Raw genomic sequence first — 22,740 nt, 5'->3', positions numbered from 1 at the left:
GCAGAACGTTCGGCTCAATACGCTCGCAATGTATTTGAAGTGTATGACACATCAGCATAAATTACGTCGCGTTCAGTAGCGCATAACCTTCCGTCGACGGAACTTTCGGCGCCGTACGTTCGGCAGATGTGTCTTAAGGGTTGATTCAGACCACAACGCGACGAGGCGAGGCGAGGCGAGGCGCGGCATAAATTTGTATGGATTTGACAGATTTCAATTGCGCGAGACGTCTTGCGAATCTGTCAAATCCATAATAAATTTTGAAATGCATCTACGCGTCGTGTTGCGGTCTGAATCAACTCTTACGCTTAGGGCCAGGTCACAACAATGCGTTGCGGCGCCGCATCGTAAAAATCTACGACGTCGCAGAACGCCGTAGATTGAACGGCCTGGCCCTGTCGCAAAAACAACATCGTACAGAAATGCGATGCGTTGTCACAACATAAAAATCTCGCCGTCGCGTCGCAAATTTCCACGATGCGTTCTGCGACGTCGTAGATTTTAACGATGCGACGCCGCAACGCACTGTTGTGGCCTGGCCGTAGGGCCATCTAATAAATCTGCTAACACTGAATGTAGTTGTAACTTGTAAATTACCATTTTTAAATCTTCAAAGTGCCTTTATACTTTTCTTAATATTACCTATCTTTCTACTACAACCAACTTTTGCCGTTGTTTCTAGAGATTTCCTCAGCTTCTTCTATGGTGTCAGGAAGTCTAGTGTTCCTCGTCTCCGGCAGCAGGACTGTGAGGCAACTGGCGACGAAACACAAGCTACCGAACAGCACTGTCGGCATTGACTTGTGATACAGCGACTGCAAAGAAATTAAAGAACAATGGGTAAAAATGTATAATGTGGGTGTATACCATAAACCTACGAATAATAAAGGAATCGTAACTCCCATACTATTACCGTTTTAAATTTGGTTCCTTTTGATCTGTCATGTAACGTCAGCCTAGTACCGCTCAAGGTCACTTAAATATTGCAAATGTATTGAAATGTACTACCTAAGCTACTTATACCTAAGGTCCACTTTTTTGACAAGTATTGTGGAGCATGTTTTTTGACGGAGTTACTTTTCCTTAGTTTGTATTATTCGTAGCCATAAACCTATAATACCATCTTTGAAGGCAATAAATAAGTAAAATAAAAATAATAAACATAAATCGTTATACGTATTCTTAATTAAAACAAGTACTTTTAACAGTTTCTTTGTTACTCAAGAGGATACACCAGGGGCTAGAGAAATGAAAAAAATAAGTACGTGTAATATCTATAGGCTCTGTCTCCCTTACCTCAATAACAATGTAATGAAGCCCAAGAAAGTGTAAGCCCACTGCTGACTTTTTGCAAACTACGGTCTTTATTTTGTCATCTTTCAAACAATATCGTTTCATCTCAGACGCTGCGCATTATTTCAGACTCTTTACCCTTTTTTTATTCTGTCAGGAAAAAATGAGTTTAATTAAACATACCAGTAGTGGAGTAAGAGGAGCAATGAGAGAGCCTATTTTGCCAGCGGTGGAACAGAAGCTGATGAGCGTCTGTCTCATGCTGGTGGGGAAGACCTCGGAGACGTAGATGTAGACCGACGAGTACGTCAGCGTTACACACCATTTACCCACCAGGTAGAGGGGGATGGAGTAGTAGTCACCTGAAAATACAGTCAGCACTTAGACTATAAATGCTTCTCTCTACTTTGGGCATTGATGGACATTATCGCGAAGCTTATGTACCATCGAAGAATAGGCAGCTGTTGACGGACATGTGTCAGTTGGTCGGGTTATGTCAATTCAATGTTAGCTATGATCTGTTTGACCCATAGACATAATATATACTGTCGGTTTGACCTAATCATCCCCAGCATGGAAACCCATCCTGGTTTGACTTAACGCGACCAAATTACGTAAGTCCGCCATCTGCCTCTAATCAAATTCTGTGATAGCTCAATCGACGTCGTTCATTAAATCGTAGACAACATTTTTAAAAGCAAATTACTATTAGCAGCCCTAGTAGACAAGTGGCAAGCGATTATCGTAAACGCTAACAATAAGTCATCGATTCGCTAGCGAATACTAATGTCAAATCCCATACATTTTGTGGCGTTGGCCTTGGCGTTTACGATAATCGCTTGCCGCTTGTCTAGGCCCTAAGATATGCTTGTATTTGTCCGATAAATCGGGAAAGTTAGGTACATATACTTAACATAACAAACAAAGACAGCGGACCTTGAATAGTTAATTAATACGCTGCGTAATTACTAATTAGTAATTTTTATTAATTATTATCTTCATAACTTAAGGGGTAAAAGTTCCTAAATCAAGTTGTTTTGAATTACAAAGGAGTTGTTTTTGGGAAAACAACAAGAAACCGTAAAAATATAATAATTGGCAATAAAACAACCAGCCACAAAATTTAATTCCAATAAACATCACCAATAGAAAATAGGAAAATAAATATTTTATTGGGGAGATGAGATGTTTGTTATTTAATTTCTTGTGAAGCAATATTGAGGCACGTCAGAGGTTACACGTGCTGAAAAAACATGTGTATTTAAGACTAACAATATTTCTTACTGTATGTTATTGTAATATCTGGGTCAAATATTATGGTCAAAATCAGACCTCTTATCTAGCGAAATATTTGATTGTATAGAAAAAAAAGTGGCTGAGGAGCTTTATTAGCATACATTGGGCCTAGGGTTGCCCCCTTTTTTTTTGCAAATAAAGTACATCGACTACTTTAGGTTATGTTGGGAGATATGTGATAAGAGGTTCATCGGGTCATCTAGTTTGAAATAAAGTATTTTTGCGTAGGTACTTTAATATTTTCGTAAAGTACAAAGTTCAATCGCCTGAAATAACGTACAATACTTTATAATAAAGTACGGGTGGCAACCCTAATTGGGCCCAAGGCTTTTAAGCGCCTGCGTAAATATACAGTTTCCTAGGAATCCTGGAGGTATTTTTTTGGAAAAAAATGGTTGTGTGGCCTAAGGCTTAAACAACTATCATAACAAATTTGATAAAAAGTAACTCAGTATCTTTTGCCTGGTAACAAACATCCATTCATAGTAACAAATTCATTTAAAATACTAGAATGATTTTTTGTCTATTTCACCTGATAACCGGGATTATATTATAAGCAAAAAAAGAAACACTCACATCTCGGCAGGAACGCAAACAGGAAGCTGGTGACAGCACACACAAAATAGTTCACCATCATCACTCGTTTCCGGCCATATTTGTTCAGCACTACCACCACCACCACATATGCCGGTATCTCAACCAACGCCACCAGAATAAAGCTAAGATACTTGTTACTACTCAAGGAGACCGCGTTGATTGAAAACCCGTAGTACACCAAAGAGCATGTCAGCCATAGATATGAACACATTAGTAACCTCTTCCATATAATGCTCGATCGTATCGCCTTGGAGAATTCTGATCTTTCCACTTTATCCTCATTTTCTTCGCTCTTAACCAGTGGATTGCCTAAAGCCCGTAGTTCCAGCTTCGTGTGATCCATATTATTGATTTTGGCGGCACCACGCAGTGTCTTAATTGCGTCTGCAGTTTTGCCCTTACTGATCAGCCAACGGGCACTTTCTTTCATGAACCAGACGTATATGGTGACGATTAAAGCTGGTGTGTAGAGGACGATGATGTAGGTCCGCCAGTTGTCAACGGCCCAAGCCAGTAGAGATAGCAGTACAACTCCAGTCACGAAGGTCGTGCTGCAAGCTGCGGAAATCGCTACGCGTTGCTTCGAGCTGACCAGCTCCACAGCTGAAAACAGATAGAACTATTTAAGAGCTATAAAGATGCGTTCCCACCGGAATTGCATAGCGTTATTGAATTGCTTTGCTGTCCACACTCAGGCAAATGAAGCTATTCAGTATTCTATTGGTTGTTAAAACACATTCTTCGCAACGCAGCTTAACTCAGCTCCAGTGGAATCCCACCCTTAATGGTGTTAATGTGCATCAAAATAAGAGCAACAAGACCTTAACTTAGAACAACCAATATTTATTAGAGTTCTCACCAAAAACATAACCAGATTGATACAATCCGCCACCGAGAGCAGCCTCCACGAAATGCAGTACCACATAAGTGATGTAGTCTTTGGAGAATGCTCTTGAAATGCCAAAGATGAAGCTGGTAGTAGCAGCCATGCCGACCGCCACTCGTCGCCCGAAGCGATCGGAGATGGCCCCAGTGAACAACATGGTGACAAACATCCCGAAGTTGTGGACTGTACCCACGAGCACTCGCTTCCATTCCTGACAGCCTAGATCGAACTGAAAAAAAGAGCGTATCTATAGAGTGCACGGGTCAAAAGTTAAACTGCTGTCTAAAATCGTGGCGGCGTCGTGACGCAGTACTGTTATTTTTTCAACCATTCTCATCATTATATTATGACCATGAAAGTTTTACTCTAAACACGCCTAAAAAAGTTTATCTTCAAAAATGGCTTCTTTTATCATACATAATATTTTTAAAAACATTCGGATTTAGTCGCAAAGCGTCCTCTAAATAATAAAGCTACCCGTAAATAATAAAGCAAATAAGACGATAAATAATGCCCAGACACAAGACGGGACTCTTTGCTTTTATGTATTTAATAAATTATCAAGTATACTTATAAGAAGCTCAATACGCTTTTAAGATAAGTAGCACTCCAGTTATAAAGGGTTCGATTGAGTGGCAATCATTTAGTAGGGAATCTGCCTCATTAAAATTTATGAATGGCAAATAGACTTTCATATTTGTATGCCAATCTTTGAAGAACACTCGATGTAATTACTGATAAGCCTCAAATAATTATCATTTAGATTGAAATGTTTCTGTTAGAATTGAAACTTTATATGGGAAGAGATTTCTATTGATGAGGATTCAACAGCTGTGGCAGTGTTTCTTATCTAACATCATAGAGATTAAAACAATCGCAAATCTTAGTGGGGATTGATATCGATTTTAAATTTTGTACTTCTAGCCTTCTTTAATCATTTGCGGTAGGTTCTATCGTACCCACAACTCTGCCTTGAGCGATGAGTGGAGCACCATGGGTTTTTAGTGGGTAGCCTTCTTTAATCATAATTGAATGATGAATCCTATGACAACCAACTTAAGTATGAAAGTAAACTTACACTCAGGTGTGCATTTCTTACAAATATTTTTTAGATTTGTTACTCTCCCATAGGGCCTGATTACTCCTTCCGAGTAGAGTGTTGAGGCAGTGCCCTCGGCGGAGCACATCCATAATAAACATACCGAGTGCTTGGCCGAGTGCACTCTCTTGCCACCCTGCTTGGTAGGTGTAAACCATAAAGTTAATATACCTACCGGAATAGAGCAACAATCTCGAGCTGTGTACGAAACCGAAATTGATTTACATCTGTGTGTAAAAATATAATGTGTACGTATACATGAAGTATACACTTACACAAGCATCTTTCTATGAGATTAAATTGTCAACGTGCCGATAAGTGCCGACTGGACGTCAAAAAAAGGTTCTGCTGTCATGTATCACACGTCTCTTTTTACCAAGCAGTGTTACTGATAGTGACATCTCGCTTGCTCAGACCTTTGTTTGTCTATTCCGCTAGGTATGTTAACGTAATGGTGTAATCAGGCCCTTAGTATTTAATATTCTTTCGATCGCGGATTCTTGGAAATGCTATTGTATTCTATTGTTGTCGCGATCACCGGAGCTTTTGGGGCATATTCATAGTTAGCTTACCTCTTTTACCATCGACTCTCTATTTTCGTACACAAATCTGGAGCATTTCACCGTCACATTGGTGAACTCTTCCCGTTGGCACTGGCTGGAATTTGAGACGTATCTCACACATGACTCCAGTCTGTTCGTCTCTCTGTTTGTGGGGATCGCATATTGGATCCAGTCGGTGACGTTGTTTGATTCACATTGTTCTACTTCGCATCTGAAATTGTGTGGTATATCAGGTATTAATATGCTTTTTAAGGTGCCGCCGCGTTAAACTAGAAAACCGTTTTGGCACGTCTGTTTTCTATTAGAGCCGGGCCGGGGACTCTCACAGAAAATGGTTTTATGTCATGTAATTTAAAAACCATAAATATATTTCATTTATGATATACATGGGCGTAGCCAGCCTTGGGCTCAGGGTGGGGCAGCAGTCAACCCAATATTCAGTTATTCTACGGTAATACGGCTCGCTTTCAAAAGACCGCTGCAATGCGCGCGTAAATCGTGCGGACTTTTTGTTTTCATCGCACTTTTTTTCATGTCGACAAATTTTTTTGTGTAACTTTCTTGCGGGTAAGTATTATGATTGTAGTTGAAATTTTTTTTGTTTAGTTAGGCACCTTGTAGGTCAGAGCCAGGGTGGGGCAAGCACCCCAGCTTGCCCCAGTGTGGCTACGCCCATGATGATAATATTTGGGCCAATTATAGTGCATGCTTGAACTAATCTATGTACAAATTTTGGAAGCTTTAATCACCCTTCGCTGTTGGTAAAATTAGATTTCCTGTTTTTATAGAGCTCTTTTTGATTGATTAATCGGTTATAAAAGTTGACTTATCGTGTTATGTTATGCAATGGACAATGGTTAACTCAAAGACAAAGACGTGATGAATACCATAGACATAATATGAATACTGACAATTTCTTAGCTTAATCATTGTTGAGAAAAATCGATATCGCTGCAGCCAAAACTATCAAAGCGTAACCTCGAAAAACAACAAATGTCAAAGAGCCAATATTAAGTACTTAGTACTCATATATTTTAAATAATTTTAGTAGCAATTCATTTCTTAATGAATTGCTAGGCTTATGAGTTACGACTTACGAGTTCGTCCACAGAGAAATTCGCAGCATCGTATATATGAGCATCGTATATTTTGCAACCGTAAAAAGCTTTCACATTTCTCGGCACTTATAGTCGATGAGAGAATAAAATAAAAATAAAAATAAAAATTGTTTTATTTCTGAATAAATTTGAATCAAATATTTTCAGAATGTTGAACTACATGTTGCCTACCACCGGTTCGGGAACTAACCCGGCGAGAAGAACCGGCGTAAGAAACTCGCACGGGGCCACTTTTTAGTAAAAAAGTGGAAAATTTGTCTTTTAAAAAAATAAAATTTACAATGTAAATAACTTAATCTATACAATATGAATACACAATTGTAAGTCACATATAATAAATGTAGAAGCAGCCTTGCAAGCAGCCATCCTACTCCCAAGATGTGCTATCGTTTAGGAAATCTTTGACCGTATAGTAGGCTTTGGCACACAAACGTTCTTTAATTACTTTTTTAAATTTATTAATTGATAGATTTTGAACGTTTTCCGGGATTTTATTGTAAAGGCGTATACATTGACCTTTAAAAGATTTACTTATTTTGCTAAGTCTGATCACTGGTATTTCCAGCTTGTGCCTATTTCTAGTGTTTCTACCGTGACTATCACTTTTAGTTTTAAATTTAGTTAAATTCTTTCTAACATACAATACATTATCCAAAATGTATTGAGAAGCAACAGTTAGAATACCAATTTCTTTAAACTTTTCTCTCAGAGATTCAAAAGCTGACATTTTATAAATTGAGCGTATAGCTCGCTTCTGCAGCACAAAAATTGTATTGATGTCGGCAGCGTTTCCCCATAAAAGGAAGAATGAGCGTATACCGACAGACACACTTTCGTATTATAATATTAATATTAGTATGAATATATTATTTAAAACGTACACCAATAATTTGTGCTTCAGAAATTAATTACAGCTTTCAAATTTTCAGAACAATTTCCGACATTTCATATTATAACTTTTAATCTCTGTCAATCATTAAGATCAAAGCTGTCATTATCAGTCGGTAAATTTTAAAACTACAGAATTAAAATAATTTTAACAATATACTTTTAACAACGTACATCATAATTTGTTTACCTGTAATCAACGCTCTGGGCTTCAAAAATAAATCCACAGGTAAAGAAACTGCTGAGTAGAACCGGAAACAGAACTAGCACGTAGTTTAGTAGATTGTACCGCCCGTATGGACCTAGGGTCTCCAGGACTGCATCTAGATTAAAATCCTCTTCTTGATCATCCATTTCTATTTGGTTATCTCCTTCTCTCTCCACTTTGGCTTCGTAGATTTCTTCTTTAACTATTCTATCTAAACCTACGTTAGCTTCTTTAATAGCACTATAAGTTGTTTTCTATATTTCTACTTCAAGTTAACAGTTATTCACTTTTTATTGCACTTCAATTATTGCACTTCACTTTCAATCACATTTCTCGACACACAAATCTTTCGTAGTCAAGGCGGACTATGAATCGAGTTTAAATCACAGTTGACTTTTATACAACTACTTGAAAGCGTGCGTTCGCAACAATTGGTAGTGGATCACTAATTCATTGTGGCAGTTAAAAAGCTGAATACACATATCATCTCTGAATATGCAACGCTAGTCGCTACAATAATTTACTAACAAGACAATATTTCTTGTAAGTTGTACATATTGTGTATAATATGATGATTGTGTTTGTGCACATTCTTATTATAGTTGGACGCTGTTATGCATTTTATTATAATAGTAAAAATATATATCGCTCCTGTATCATCCTACAAAAAAATTACGTATTGAGTTATGAATGCATTTACTTGTATGTTCGTTGGATCATTTAGAACTCATCTAATTTGTAGGTTAATACACCAACCGGCAACCAGAGCGACTAGTTTTGAATAGAATGAAACATATTATTATTATGTTTAATTGTATAATGTAATACCTATGGACGCTTCACACCACGTCAGTCTGGCCCCGTGCTAAGTACCTAAAGGACTTGTGTATAATGTGAAATACATTTAATAATTTTATACTCTACATATATTTAAGATTTTTATTATATCAGACACATATTTAATACACATCCAGACCCAGGAACATTGAAAACTTTTTGTTCCGTCGGCGGGATTCGAACCCGCGACCCCCGGCTTGAGCTACCAACGCGCTCACCACTGAGCCACAGAGGTCGACAATTGTGATTAAGTTTTGTATATTTGTTTGTGATCTCTGCTGTAGTTCGTTTTTGCGCTTCTTACCGTTGGATGTTGTAAGGCATTGAACTTGTTGAGATTGCCTGTCGCTAGAGGCAGTCTTCAAAATGTTATATTAGTAGCCTTTACGTAACACAGTAATTAGTAACTCAAAAACTTGCACTCTATTTCATCGTTTGTGCTTTAAAATGTTATCGTTCGGCAATATTATGAATCTTACTTTAAATGTATGTATGAATATATGTATGTTAGTCTATAAGGTTTTATAATATGGGCCAAGATGTTGATAAATAAATAAATAAAATAAAATAAATAAAATACACATTACTCTGACGTGAGTAGGTATAATATAGTAGCTTAATATAATAGCTTTGTAACGGTCAATTGCTATAATTGTACGAATTGGTACCAATTGATCTGAATAGAAACATTGTCTAGTGACCCGCGACTTATACTTACGAGGTCCAATTAAATCCTGCGGGAACCGTACATTTTCTAGTTATGATAAGTAGTTTTTGTCGTATGCCGCAGTAAATCTATTCGACGACTGGCGACTAAATCTGGCTGTATTAAACTCCGTTAGCTACTTCCCTGAACCACCCTTTCTGATAATCCGCGTAGTCGGCCGAGGGCGGTGGGGGTGGGTGTAGTGGGTTGCGAAAAAAAAAGAAAAAAATTGTAAGTAGGTACAGTGACTTTAATTTTTTTCCAAACAACTTTGCTCTGTACCTGTGCACCCAGATATTTTTTAAATTGATCGGGTGGTGGCAAGGGGTTGCCAGCGTTATATAATTAAAAGTAGTAAAATTATTATTATTTTTCATGTGGGTTCAGCTTTGTTGGCTTTCTTACTAACGCGATATTAGTAAGTATGTAATCCCGAAAAAAATAGCCGGGCAAAAATATCGTTGGGAAGATACCGAAAACAATTGACGTCGACATCGGCGAATTTTTGAAAAATCGCCGATTTCAACGATTGATTTAAAAAAATAATCAGGGTGCACAGGAAGTACAGAGCAACTGGTTGGAAAAAGAATTAAAGTCGCTGAACCTAATTTTTTTTCCATTTTTTCCCCACCCCACTACACCCACCCCCACCGCCCACGGCCTGCCAGCACGCAGATTATCAGAAGAGGTTGTTCGGGGAAGTAGCTAACGGAGTTTTAATACAGTACGGCGGGAGCCACATAACCGATTTGGTCGTTAGCTCTTACGGCCGTTCCCAATATTTGATCTGTCTCTGGTTTTGCCCTACTAGAGATAGGAATAACTCACAATTGACATAAAATATAGGTACATTGTCTCTAATGTCTAATGTGAGCTATTCCTATCTCTAGTAGGGCAAAACCAGAGATAGATCAAATATTGGGAACGGCCGTTAGTCGATATGGTTAGTTATGGTTTCGAGTTTTTTCGATGCAAGCAAACAACCTATATTTATATAACGTTACGTGTTAAAAATATTTTCACGTTCCAGACATTAGGAAAGGATATTTTTTGTGTTTTTGTTGATTATAATCATATATTTTTTTAATGAAATAAAGGGGGCAAACGAGCAAACGGTTCACCTGATGGAAAGCAACTTCCGTCGCCCATGGACACTCGCAGCATCAGAAGAGCTGGAGGTGCGTTGCCGGCCTTTTAAGGGGGAATAGGGTAATAGGGGAGGGTAGGGAAGGGAAGGGAATAGGGGCTGGTAGGGGGAATAGGGTAGGGGATCGGGCCTCCGGTAAACTCACTCACTCGACGAAACACAGCGCAAGCGCTGTTTCACGCCGGTTTTCTGTGAGAACGTGGTATTTCTCCGGTCGAGCCGGCCCATTCGTGCCGAAGCATGGCTCTCCCACGTATAAAAATGTGTAAACAGTGCCTGCTTGTATTAGAAGAAGTATTGCACTATGTAATATTGCTATTTTATTATGTAGGCTTATTCCATTTTTGTCGAGTCTATATAAAAAATACATTTTAGTCAAGAGGGAATTTTAAAGTGGATCTTGAAATATATTGGGATACACACCGGATATCCGTCACCTTACAAGGCTTCACCGCTTCCGGGATGTGAAGGATGTCGATATTTTTAACACGGCGCTTTTATAAGCTTGGCTTGTATGTAGGTACCTATGTAACGGAACCTTTGAGCATGATTTTTATCTATCTTTAGTTTAATTAAACCGTTATTTATTGAACTTGCCCTTTGTACTTAAGCTTTGTACTTTTTTTTTAGCTTTGTACTGCTAATACGTAGTAACTATTTATTTAGTAGTCTGTGATACTATTAAAGAAAAAAATAATACAAAAATGTTGTGATTTTTTGATGAAAGGGAGAAATTGAATACAAGATAAAAGTAAAAATATATGTTTATTAAATATCGACAGTACAGTGTTCATGTTGTTACAACTAGTACAAATGAGCAAAAATAATTCGACTGTAATATAAACTGGAGTCTGGAAGTCCCGAGAATTCAGAGCTTTGAAAATAGTATAAAAAATAGACTTGCAAATCTAACAGATAGCAACACTTAAATAAAGTTCGTTCGATTTTCAACTGTATTGTGTTGGTTAAAATTCAGAGAGTTTAAAATAAATCTTAAAAGATTTATTTTAAACTCTCTGAATTTTCACTGGCTCGTTATTTAGATTCACATAATATATTTATGCGAACGAAATTGCATATTGTTTAATTAAGCTAAAATACCTAGCTAATAACACGATGAGGTATCAAAAATTAAAACTAATTAATTAAAAAATAAGCTAGTAAATAGATGAACATACATAAAAATATATATATCCACAGCCGAACATAGAGCTTCCTCCTTTTTGGAAGTCGGTTAAAAATAAAATTTGTACTGTATTATTTGTAGGTGCGACTGGTTTAAAATTTTTATTATTGTACCTATATTATATTATTTAAGCAAAACAGATCTTAAATATTATTTTTTAGATGGTCTCATCTATTTATAGTAAACATGTAAATTGCTATAATTGTAAGTAGAATTGTTAAATTACTATGAAATTTTACTTATTAGGTCGAAATATTCGAAAAATATAAACGTTTATAGACAATCCGCAAACCAAAATATACTTTATTCACTAAAATTGTAACGTCACTCTATTTAACGACAAACTCTCTAAAACGTCGAAATCAATTGACTTTGGTTGGTTTAGCTGTTCTACCATACAATGATACACTCTACATAACATCACACCCACTCTCAATAGCGACAAAATCACAACGATTGATTAATAAAGAGTACCTTTTAAGTTACTAAAATTAGTTAAAAATGCGCAGCTGTGTACGTTTTTTTGTCGCATTGTTATCCTAGCCCGCAATAAACTCGACTTTCGGCATCATTTATACGTGGGAGAGCCATGCTTCGGCACGAATGGGCCGGCTCGACCGGAGAAATACCACGTTCTCACAGAAAACCGGCGTGAAACAGCGCTTGCGCTGTGTTTCGCCGAGTGAGTGAGTTTACCGGAGGCCCAATCCCCTACCCTTTTCCCTTCCCTACCCTCCCCTATTCCCTTCCCGTCCCATCCCTACCCTCCCCTATTACCCTATTCCCTCATAAAAGGCCGGCAACGCACCTGCAGCTCTTCTTATGCTGCGAGTGTCCATGGGCAACGGAAGTTGCTTTCCATCAGGTGACTCGTTTGCTCGTTTGCCCCCTTATTTCATAAAAAAAAAATCATGCATTCCGAACTTTCTAAGAAATTCGTCTTTTTGTTTACAAATTGGGATTGCTTGCACGTGTAGGCTGTTTTTGACCATAACTATTAAGGAGTCATGGATTATTATCTATCCGTTATCATATTCTCAGTTGAACATAAACTTTCAAACTGTAAATATGGTTGGTAAAAGAAAATCACTGTATATTGACGAAAAAGTTTCGATTTTCCTTCTCTCCATTTAACGACAACTCTATATAACGTCATAAAATGCACAGTCCCTTCAGTGTCGTTATATAGAGTTTACACTGTATCTAAAATAAACTTAATTTGAAAATGATTTGCATTTGGTTAAGTACCTATCTAAGATATTGCTACATTTTGTACAAGCTGCAATAAGGCATATAATAATATTATGCCAATAGGCATTTGGCACTTTAGAAAATATTTTAATAGCTATAATTTAAAAAAAAGCAGGACCGTATTGGGCCCGGGAATTTCAGTATTAACTACATTAGCTTGAATTGATTTTATGGCACAGCGTGCAAAGCATAATAATATCTTTAAAAATTTCTTAGCATTTGTGCTTACTAATATATTCTACTTATATTGGTTACTATGTTTTTCAGATCGTAATTAGTGAATTCCATAATCCTACACAATATTTTATACTTTATTTAAACATTGTAATGATAATTACTTTAATATAATAATTCGAAAAATCGAGAAAAATCTTATCAAAATATTAAAAGTTAAAACATTTCGAGCATATATTTTAAACTCTTTTAGACTTCTTCTTTCTTCCTTCTGGATATTCTTTCAGCATCCTCGATGGTGTCTGGAAGGGGCATGTTGATGGTTTCCGGCAGGGTTAAGACTAGAAGACAAGCTATCAGCGCCATGCTTCCGAAGAATATGGCGGGCAAATTTTCATAGTAGAGAGCCTGAAAAATAATAAATTGTGTAAGATTGGAAATAAAAAATATAGGGTTAGAATTAGAAATATTTCCGGGTTCGTAAAGCTAATAAGGAATATTTTAAGTATACATAGTACAATATACTGTATAGTTTGAAAAGAGAGCAATATTTTATTTGATATATTTAACGATATGTATAATAGTATATTATGTGTATTGTATGTATAGCACAGCGGTGCTACAGCGGTAGGTAAGATAATATGTCCATTGTTCTTTAAATGGGTTATTTAAAAAGGATCTCAATGTTTTTTTTTTTGTTAATCTTTATTTATTAAGAGGTTTTTATACATAAGTACATGACAACCTCATCTTATCTTATACAATTGTAGATACATTAACTTAATACTAATTCTTAACTATTAATATTAATTGATAAGCTGATAGATGCAAATCTCACCAAAATCTTAAGCTCCTTTGAGTTATTAACTTGCGACAATAAATTATGAAACATTCCTACGTCAGTTCTGTTGAGACTTAGGTCTAGCAGCAGCTGCCGACGTCGCGGCTCGTGCCGGACACACTCCGCAAGCAGATGGTGTGCGTCCTCCACCACGCCGCACACTGAACAGTTCGGAGAATCACTCAATCTCATCATATGCTTGAATCTATTAAGCGGAATGTGTCCGGAACGCAGTCGATACAAAATAACGCAGTTTTGTCTGCTGAAATCGGTATTGTCGCACCAGGGTATACGAGGGGGTTCGGCTTGCAGTGTCCTATACCATATACCTTTCTCTTTAGAACTCCTATCGAAATATTCCTTCCATTCTATTCTACACTTATATTTATATGCATTTATATGGTCTAAAAACGTAGCTTTATACGTTATTATTATACCGTCTATAGAACCCTCTTTCGCCAGCCTGTCGGCCTCCTCGTTACCCGTAAGTCCAATGTGCGACGGGACCCATTGCAATCTCACAGTTATGTTTTTTCTCATCAGTGTCATTATTGCTTCTATTATTTTATTAGCTATCGGTGAACCTCTATAGATCTCAATGTTAATAATATAAATTGACTCCATAAATATAAAAATACTAGATGTCGCCCGCAACTCTACATATTGCCAAGATAAAATAATTCTATGTTATTTTCCGGGACGCAAAGAATATGCATAGCCAACAAAATTGGATTAACGGTTTGGACGTAAAGAGCTAACAGACAGACATACAGATAGACACACTTTCGCATTTATATTATTAGTATGGATTACTGCAATAATTAACTTTGATATAATAACTCCTACACCGGTTTTGGTGATGGTGGCCGGTTTCATTGAAACCAGACCAGCTACGCAGGAGTAATTTTATACTGCCCAAGTGTGTGCGCAGTACACAAGAGCACTCTCTATTCCTTTACTCTCATAACCCAAGTGGGACGGAAGACCGACACGACCGGCGAGAGATCAGGCGCAGGACCGACTTTTTACATGCCCATCCGACGCATGGATCATCTTACTTGTCAGACTATCAGGTGATCAGCCTGCACTGTCCTAACCAAACTTAGAAATAACATGTTTCCAACGCGGGAATCGAACCCACGACCTCCGAGTCAAGAGCCGCGCTCTATACCACTAGACCACGGAGACGTCAACTAACGTAACTTTACCACGGAGACGTAACTTAGATAAACTATAGATTATAGAACATACCAACAACGGCGTGAGCGGAGCAAGCGTGGAGCCCACTCGGCCGAGTGACGAGCACACGGCGAGTAGCGACTGTCGCACACTCGTCGGGAACACTTCCGACACGTAGATGTACACGGAGCTGTAGGCGACCGTGATGGAGAACTTGCCAGATAGGTACAGGACTAGAGCTAGCCACTTCTGACCTGTGTACAAAGCATAAAGTTAATATACCTAGCGGAATAGAGCAACAAAGGCCTGAGCAAGAGAGATGTCACTATCAGTAACACTGCGTGGTAAAAAAAGACGTGTGATACATGACAGCAGCACTCTTTTTTGACGTCCAGTCGGCACGTGCCGCACATTGACAATTTAATCTCATGGAATTTATGTTCAATCATGCTTGTGTAAGTGTATACGTACACATATTTTTCACACAGATGAAAACCAATTTCGGTTTCGTTTGACAGCTCGAGATTGTTGCTCTATTCCGCTAGGTATATTAAATTAATGGTACAAAGATGCGATTAACAGACAACGAAGATATTGTGATGAAACGTAGCATGTTACAAATTCTCTATTACCGTTAGTGATCAACAAATTGGTCTTGGTCTTCCCTTATTTGCAAGACCAAGACCAAGAACGAGACCATACAGATTTGACCAAGATTGTACAAGATAAAATAAATACTTAAGTAAGTACATAAAATAAAACATTTGACGCAATTAATTTTGACGCAATTAATTTCAGTTAGCCAATCAAAACCGATTGTGAGTGATTAGTGATACGGTAAAAATCCTCAGAAATCAGAAGTCATGGTTTCACGAATACTTGGCGATGTTAGTCGTTTGTCAAAATAATAATGGGCCTTTCTTTTTTGCAAATAAATATTCAACTCATTAAAAAGGATGTACGAAGACGGAGAGATTAGTATCGCAAGTAACATACTAGTTCCAAACTGCACCGAGAATTGCAAACATAAGTACGCTCTAGGAAGCAGGAGTCTGTTGAGTTATAGGGCGATTCATCATAAGCATAAGCCTCAGAGGCGGTTGACGGAATCGGCTTAACCCGAATATTCCATTAATTCAGGCTGTTGGGCAAACATCGATCACTAAATAAACAGAAACACCGCAAAATTCGCTTCCAAACCTGGGGGCTTAGCCAACGCGTCGCCGAAGAATCGCCGATCAAAAATGTATGAAATTGACGTAAGCGGTCGACGATATGAAGTCGACATTCAACTCGTGTAATGTCAACTCCATACATTTTCATCGGCGATTATACAAGGTGTAAAAAAACTAAGTGATACAACTTTAGGGTGTGTACTGTGTCCCATACACGTCATATAAAGTTTACTATGAAAGTAGTGGCTCTGAAAAAAAAGCAGTTTTTAGTGATTATGTATGTATATGGACTTGTACTACAAGGCAAGTCAGCGACATTATTTTTCCATACAAAAGTTTTAAAAAGTTGCTCTTTCAGAGCTGCTACTATCACAGTGAACTCTATACATGTGTGAGATGACTCGAACACTCTATAAACTATAATTATCATTTAGTTTTGTTACACTGTGTATAAAGTTGACATTTGGCTAATGTCATGTCAATTTCATTAATTTTCATCGGTGATTCTATAAAGAAGCGATAACGAAAACGGGTTGGCTTAAGCCCCCTGCGTCAATTTACCGCGACGACTTAGCCGAAGTTGTCTTTTGTTTGTGTGAAATCAAGCCCGGTTTAGATTAAAGTGAATTTGCATTTTTATCAAATTTATTCAAGTTTTTCTCTCGGACATGGGATGGTAAGTTCCCTGAACCTTATAAGTTATTACGGCCAACATTTTCGTTTTATTCGATACTTTTTCCTCGTTTCAAATTTTCTGATCCATTTAACTCAAGGGAGATTTATATGATTACAAACTTTCACTTAAGTCTGGATTCGTTTGTGACTGTTGACTTATTTTGGAAGATGTTTCAATTTAAAAATATATTTTTTATATATTTTAACATAGGCCTATACGCAGTGACGGATTAAGACTACTTGATGCCCTAAGCAATTCACACTTGTGTATCCCCCTATCCGTATGACAAGTGACAACTAGAATCGGTCTTTAAATTACCGCCTAAAACATTAGGTTTTTCCTAGAAACTTTTTTGGTTTAGTTTTTGGTGATGTGGGAGTGAGACGTGATGCCCTATTACGGATTTTTTGTGCTTCTTTTGGTGCCCCCTACGACGTGATGCCCTAGGCAATTGCTTAATTTGATTAAGGGTTAATCCGTCACTGCCTATACGTATATACGACGAATTCTTTATCATTATGTTTATGTAAAAATATATACTAGGATAAACAATTGATATGAGTCAACAAACTTACCTTTTGGTAGAAATGACAAACTGATACACAGGAACGCACTTAGCAGGTACATGGACGACAACACTTTCTTCCTACCGAACCTATCTAATATCAACAGGCACACAAAGTTAGCTGGGATCTCTACGAAGGCGACTAGCATAAAGTTCAAGTACTTGTTACCAGCGAGGGAAACGGAGTTTATTGATAGTCCGTAATACACGAAAGTACAAGTGATCCACAAGAATGAACACACAGCCGCTCTCTGTCTGATAATACTCGATTTGATCGCTTTCGAGAAATTTGATTCTTCTTTCTTCGGTGGTTCGTCTTCATTTTTCTTATTCAATACTTCGAGGTTATAGAAGGGTGCGAGCAAGTCCTCGGATAATTTGACTTTGTTCATTTTTGCGGCCTTTTTTAATATCTCTACAGCTTCGGTACGTCGTTCTTTGCTTATTAGCCACCGGACGCTTTCGTTAAGGATCCAAATGTAGGATATGACTAAAATGGCTGGTGCGTAAATTACTCTAATTACTATTCTCCAGCTTTGAAGCCACCAGGACAGGCCCGAGAGAGTCATGAGTCCAAAAACGTATAGCACGTTTATTATCGTGTTACCAAATACACGTCCTTTGGGTCCAACCAGCTCCATAGCTAAAATGCAATAGAAAAAATATACTAAATTGTAGGCACAGTAACGGATTAGGCTTGCAAAATTATAAAAATTAAGGCCTAGTAACAAAGTCAAGGCTTAGATCATGAATCAAAAATTAAAAGAAGGCCTAAAATTTTTTTGGGATTGTAAGTTCCTTACCTATAACAAAAGCTGTGCTATACGCTCCAGCTCCTAAAGCAGCTTCTAGAAACTCCAGGACCAACATCATGATGTAACTCGTAGAAAAGGATCTGAGCACTCCAAATATGCCGTTCATGAGTGACGCAACGGATAGTGCTAGTTTCCTTCCGAACTTATCGGAAATGATTCCGGTGAGGGGCAGGGAAATGAATAGCCCAGCGTTGTGGACAGTCCCAACGATTGTCCTTTTCCAATTCACGCAGGCGAGGTCAAACTGAAACGAAATGACATGTTTCAACAATGACTTGTCTGCATTAAGAAACAAGGAAAGTCGGACTTTCCTTGTTTTGTTTTTGTTCTTATATCCTAAGATCCGACCGTAAAATTCTGCATGAATCGTTTTTTTCGATCAAATATATTTTAAAATAATCTTTAGAACGTATAGAATGGATTAATGTTGGGTTGCCTTGTTAAAAATAGCCGCAAGAACCTCTTATTGAGCAAAATGAAAGCCCGTAATACAAACTTGCGTGTATTCAATAGAAAAGTAAGATAATTTAAGAAGGAATGACATTGAGGAATGACAGGACAATACACATAAAATAAAAAAACGCCTTTTAAATAAAAATAGCAATCTTGCGAGTTCTCGACGTTCTCAAATAATGCCAGGCATAATAATTGTAGGCCTGAACATTTGTCATATACAAAAGTGATGGCAACCCCAGTTTGCGGCTATCGTGCAACTGGCAACCATGGATATTCATGTACAAAATGCATAAAACTTTAATTTTGTATCAAAATTATTTAAAAAATCGATGCTTCAATTTTGATGAAGAACTATGTTTGTTTACGGGCTGGCAACCCTAGGTTGCGGCCGATTTAGAGCTGGCAACCATTTATACCTTATTTTCTCACGTTATTTTCTTTCAAAAGATGTAAAATTTACTGAAAAAAATATACATGCAAATTATGCATTTATCTCATGAATATTCAACCTAATTAGAAGTACTTGCGGCTACTTTTGACAAGGCAACCCAAAATTAATCCATTCTATACGTTCTAAAGATTATTTTAAAATATATTTGATCGAAAAAAACGATTCCTGCAGGATTTTACGGTCGGATCCAATACTATTACCAGTAGAATTAAATTCAGTCCCCCCTGGCACATAATGTATTTTAATAGCCCCTAGTCAAAATACATTCGCAGGTTCGATAGGAACGTAAGATGTCAAAAATGTATGGGATTTGATGTCCTCGGAAGCGCCATGACAGTCAGCGATGCGTTATGTCAAATCCCATAAATTTTTGACATCTAGCTTCGCTATCTAAACTGGCGAATACATTCAAGTTTTTGGTGACAATATGGTATGATTTCCCAGCTAAAAACCTAAATATTTAACGGAGGATGTATGAAGAATAATAATAATTATTATGAGCTGCGACAATATTATGCAAACATTTTTTAATTTAAATTGTCGTAAAATATTTAGTTTTGGGTTGGATCGTCTGTACACTTTCCTGTAGCTGATAAAAGCAAAATTTATTGTGCTGAATTTTTTTTATTAAATTTAGATAATACGAATCGTTATGTTAAACAAGATGGAGAAAACTCAAGTGGATGATACAGAGGGATACTAAATTTGAATTTACTAAGTGGGCAGACTATTATCTATTCTGTGGCAGAAGTCTTGAATATGATTGATGGAGGCGCCGCAGTGGAGATTGAAGTTTAACCCCTTCGTAGATAAGTTATCGCCATGGAACACGCGATAGAACCATCGGACAGCCACGTGCTGCGATTTATCAATGATATAACAATCCATAAGGATATAACATTGGGTTGGATTAGTTTTAAAGTTATGGGAAGCGCCAATAACGGATATGGAGGGAACGGAATATTTTGAACAAATCTAAAATGGATCTCGCAATGCTATAATTGTTCAGTTCATATCATTATTTTACGGAATTCGAATTTTATGTTGATGTATTTTGAGATTCAAAAAGTTGATGTTTTATCATATTATGTATTTGATACAAAAATTACCCATTTAAAGCCTTCTGAAATTTCTTAAAAGTCGGTAAGCAACGACAGATATGGTACAAACTACAAGCGCCATTTAATCAATAAGAAAAGAAAATGAAATTATTATGATTTAGTACTACCGACATTTTACCAATTTATAAATCCACATAACAATGTCAGAAGTAGCACTACCGACAATTTAACCATTTATAAAACCGATTAAAAATGTCGTATGTGGTACTACCGACATTTTATACATTTGAAAAACCGGTTAAGAACGTTGGTTGTGGTACATCCTACAATTTTAAGTTACCTACGATAAATTAATGTTGATGAAGTTAAGAATTCATCTCATAATCAAATCTAAAGCAATAAAACATAAGCTATACTGTTAAAAATATTTAAAAAATACTATAAAGAATAGTAAATACAATTTTCCGCACTAGTGTTAGCTTTAGACATAATATTACCATCAGCATTTTTTGCCTTTTACTATATTTTTCTTCATTTCATTGAAAACCAAGTTTTAATTGGCCGTGCTGATCTTGTAGACATTGAAAATGGCGTCGAAAAGTAAAAAAATATAACTACGGTAGCAAAAAAACAAGTGACAGCGTGACGTCCATTCCCTCCGTTAACATAGTCGGATGTGGCACATCGTGCGCTCTTACTCGCTCCGCGTTCGGTTAATAACGTAAGTAGTGACTATCCCACATTGTTATCATTATCTTAGTAATATACGACATTTTTAATGTGGCTATTTCAGAAACTACGCATAATATAGATTTTTTCTTTTCAGCTCATGATAGCCTTAGTTATATTTTATGAAATAAAACAAAAATGACGATTTTGCACATCCGACATTGTTAATAGTCATGGGCGATATTTTCTTTTGTTAACATTGTAACGGTCTTTTGTTTGGTCTGAAATATCTCAAGATTATTACTGCAGTAGTTCAAAGTAAAAATCAGAAACTTGAAGAAATATTTAATGTTTAAAGTTTTAAACTACGCGTATTGTTTTTGACCGCCCCGCGCGCTATTCCGCCATATTGTTATAGGCACATATCTTTGTACTGTATTTGTGCTTTTCATCATGGCTTCAACATTCAAAAAAGCCTTTAAAAATGTCTACATACTATAATCCGAACGCTGCGTACATCCGAACAGGTTATATATTTTGGGTTTTCGGACTATCGAGGCACTACTGTATATTATTTTAATTTCATACTCACATCTTTCACCGCAGAATCTTCCTCACTATACACATACGCACTACATTCTTCAACTATTGATGTATCGAAATCATTTTTATGGCACACATTTGTTACATTATCACGAAATTTAAATCTTTTACATTTTGATAGTACACCATCGTCTTTGGGTATAGCATTTTCCAACCAATTGCTGTGGTTCAGGTTCTCGCATTCTGAGATTTGACACCTGCAAAGAAAGAAAGGAATGGTTAAGACATCATCAAAAACTAAATACTATAAAACTAATATCCGACGAAGCAATTCTTTTAACGGGCTTAAAAGGGGATTATAGATTTTTTCCTTCACCTATTACTAAAGAACAAACATAGATATTATACAATGTATACGTAGAGTGACAAAAATATTTTTACTCTTCACTTTAACGAACGTAGGCAGGTAACTAAATTAAAAATAATAAGCAACAGAGATTATGTTATATTTACATAAATATAAAAGGTAGCTTTAAGATAGCTAAATCAAAACCAACAACACGTTCCAAAGCGTAGAAAATTTGAGTGAATAATTAGGATAAGTTTTTTATTATATTGCCAGGTTCATTAGAAGTGAAAATAAGATATCTAGCTTATTTTCAATTCTAATGAATCTCGATCTCTACAACAAAAATCCAAATCTATAATCTTCTAAAGCTATGTCAACTATGCCAGACAGTATTTTAATAATGACCAATTAAGTAGCTTTGGATATTGATCGTGATCACGCAGACATAATCAATAATGATATATTTTATGAAAATCGGTCAACACTTGATGATAATATAGAAGTCGACAAACATGTCGTAATAATTATGTTTATTGGTCTCGTATATATCAGGTTATCGAACTAATAACCGATAGCAGTAATGCAAACATATTTGAGATATTACTATATGACAAGGGGAGAGAGAAATAATAATAGAATAAGATACAGTATAAATAATTTAAGAAAGATTAATACGAATAATTTATGATGAAGATCTCGCAAGAAATAAAT

The 22,740-nt window shown here is 36.7% G+C and overlaps 2 protein-coding genes across 3 annotated transcripts in view; both read right to left on the bottom strand.

Moving 5' to 3' along the window:
- Positions 1 to 269: 269 nt before the first annotated feature.
- LOC121734070 (solute carrier family 22 member 16-like) lies at positions 270 to 8,378 on the bottom strand. The gene is made up of 6 exons (XM_042124482.1): positions 7,931 to 8,378; positions 5,744 to 5,945; positions 4,046 to 4,301; positions 3,166 to 3,789; positions 1,477 to 1,655; positions 270 to 815 (listed from the first exon to the last, which is right to left on the bottom strand). Exons 1-6 carry the CDS (start codon positions 8,092 to 8,094, stop codon positions 654 to 656), a joined length of 1,587 nt encoding a protein of 528 aa, XP_041980416.1. The 5' UTR covers positions 8,095 to 8,378; the 3' UTR covers positions 270 to 653.
- A 5,080-nt stretch (positions 8,379 to 13,458) lies between these two features.
- The window catches only part of LOC121734066 (organic cation transporter protein-like), a 30,389-nt gene continuing 21,107 nt past the window's right edge, over positions 13,459 to 22,740 (bottom strand). For both annotated transcript variants that reach the window (XM_042124479.1, XM_042124477.1), the window contains exons 2-6: positions 21,730 to 21,937; positions 18,489 to 18,744; positions 17,696 to 18,328; positions 15,342 to 15,523; positions 13,459 to 13,657 (exon numbers count right to left, since the gene is read on the bottom strand). In XM_042124479.1, coding sequence (XP_041980413.1) covers positions 13,499 to 13,657; positions 15,342 to 15,523; positions 17,696 to 18,328; positions 18,489 to 18,744; positions 21,730 to 21,937 — 1,438 coding nt within the window. In that variant the 3' untranslated portion in view covers positions 13,459 to 13,498. The remainder of the gene's footprint in view (positions 13,658 to 15,341; positions 15,524 to 17,695; positions 18,329 to 18,488; positions 18,745 to 21,729; positions 21,938 to 22,740) is intronic.

The sequence above is a fragment of the Aricia agestis genome, chromosome 15, assembly GCF_905147365.1.
Source record: "Aricia agestis chromosome 15, ilAriAges1.1, whole genome shotgun sequence".
Classification (NCBI taxonomy): Eukaryota; Metazoa; Arthropoda; class Insecta; order Lepidoptera; family Lycaenidae; genus Aricia; species Aricia agestis.
The sequence above is the reverse complement of the archived record's forward strand: the minus strand, read 5'-3'. Positions and strand labels throughout refer to the sequence as shown.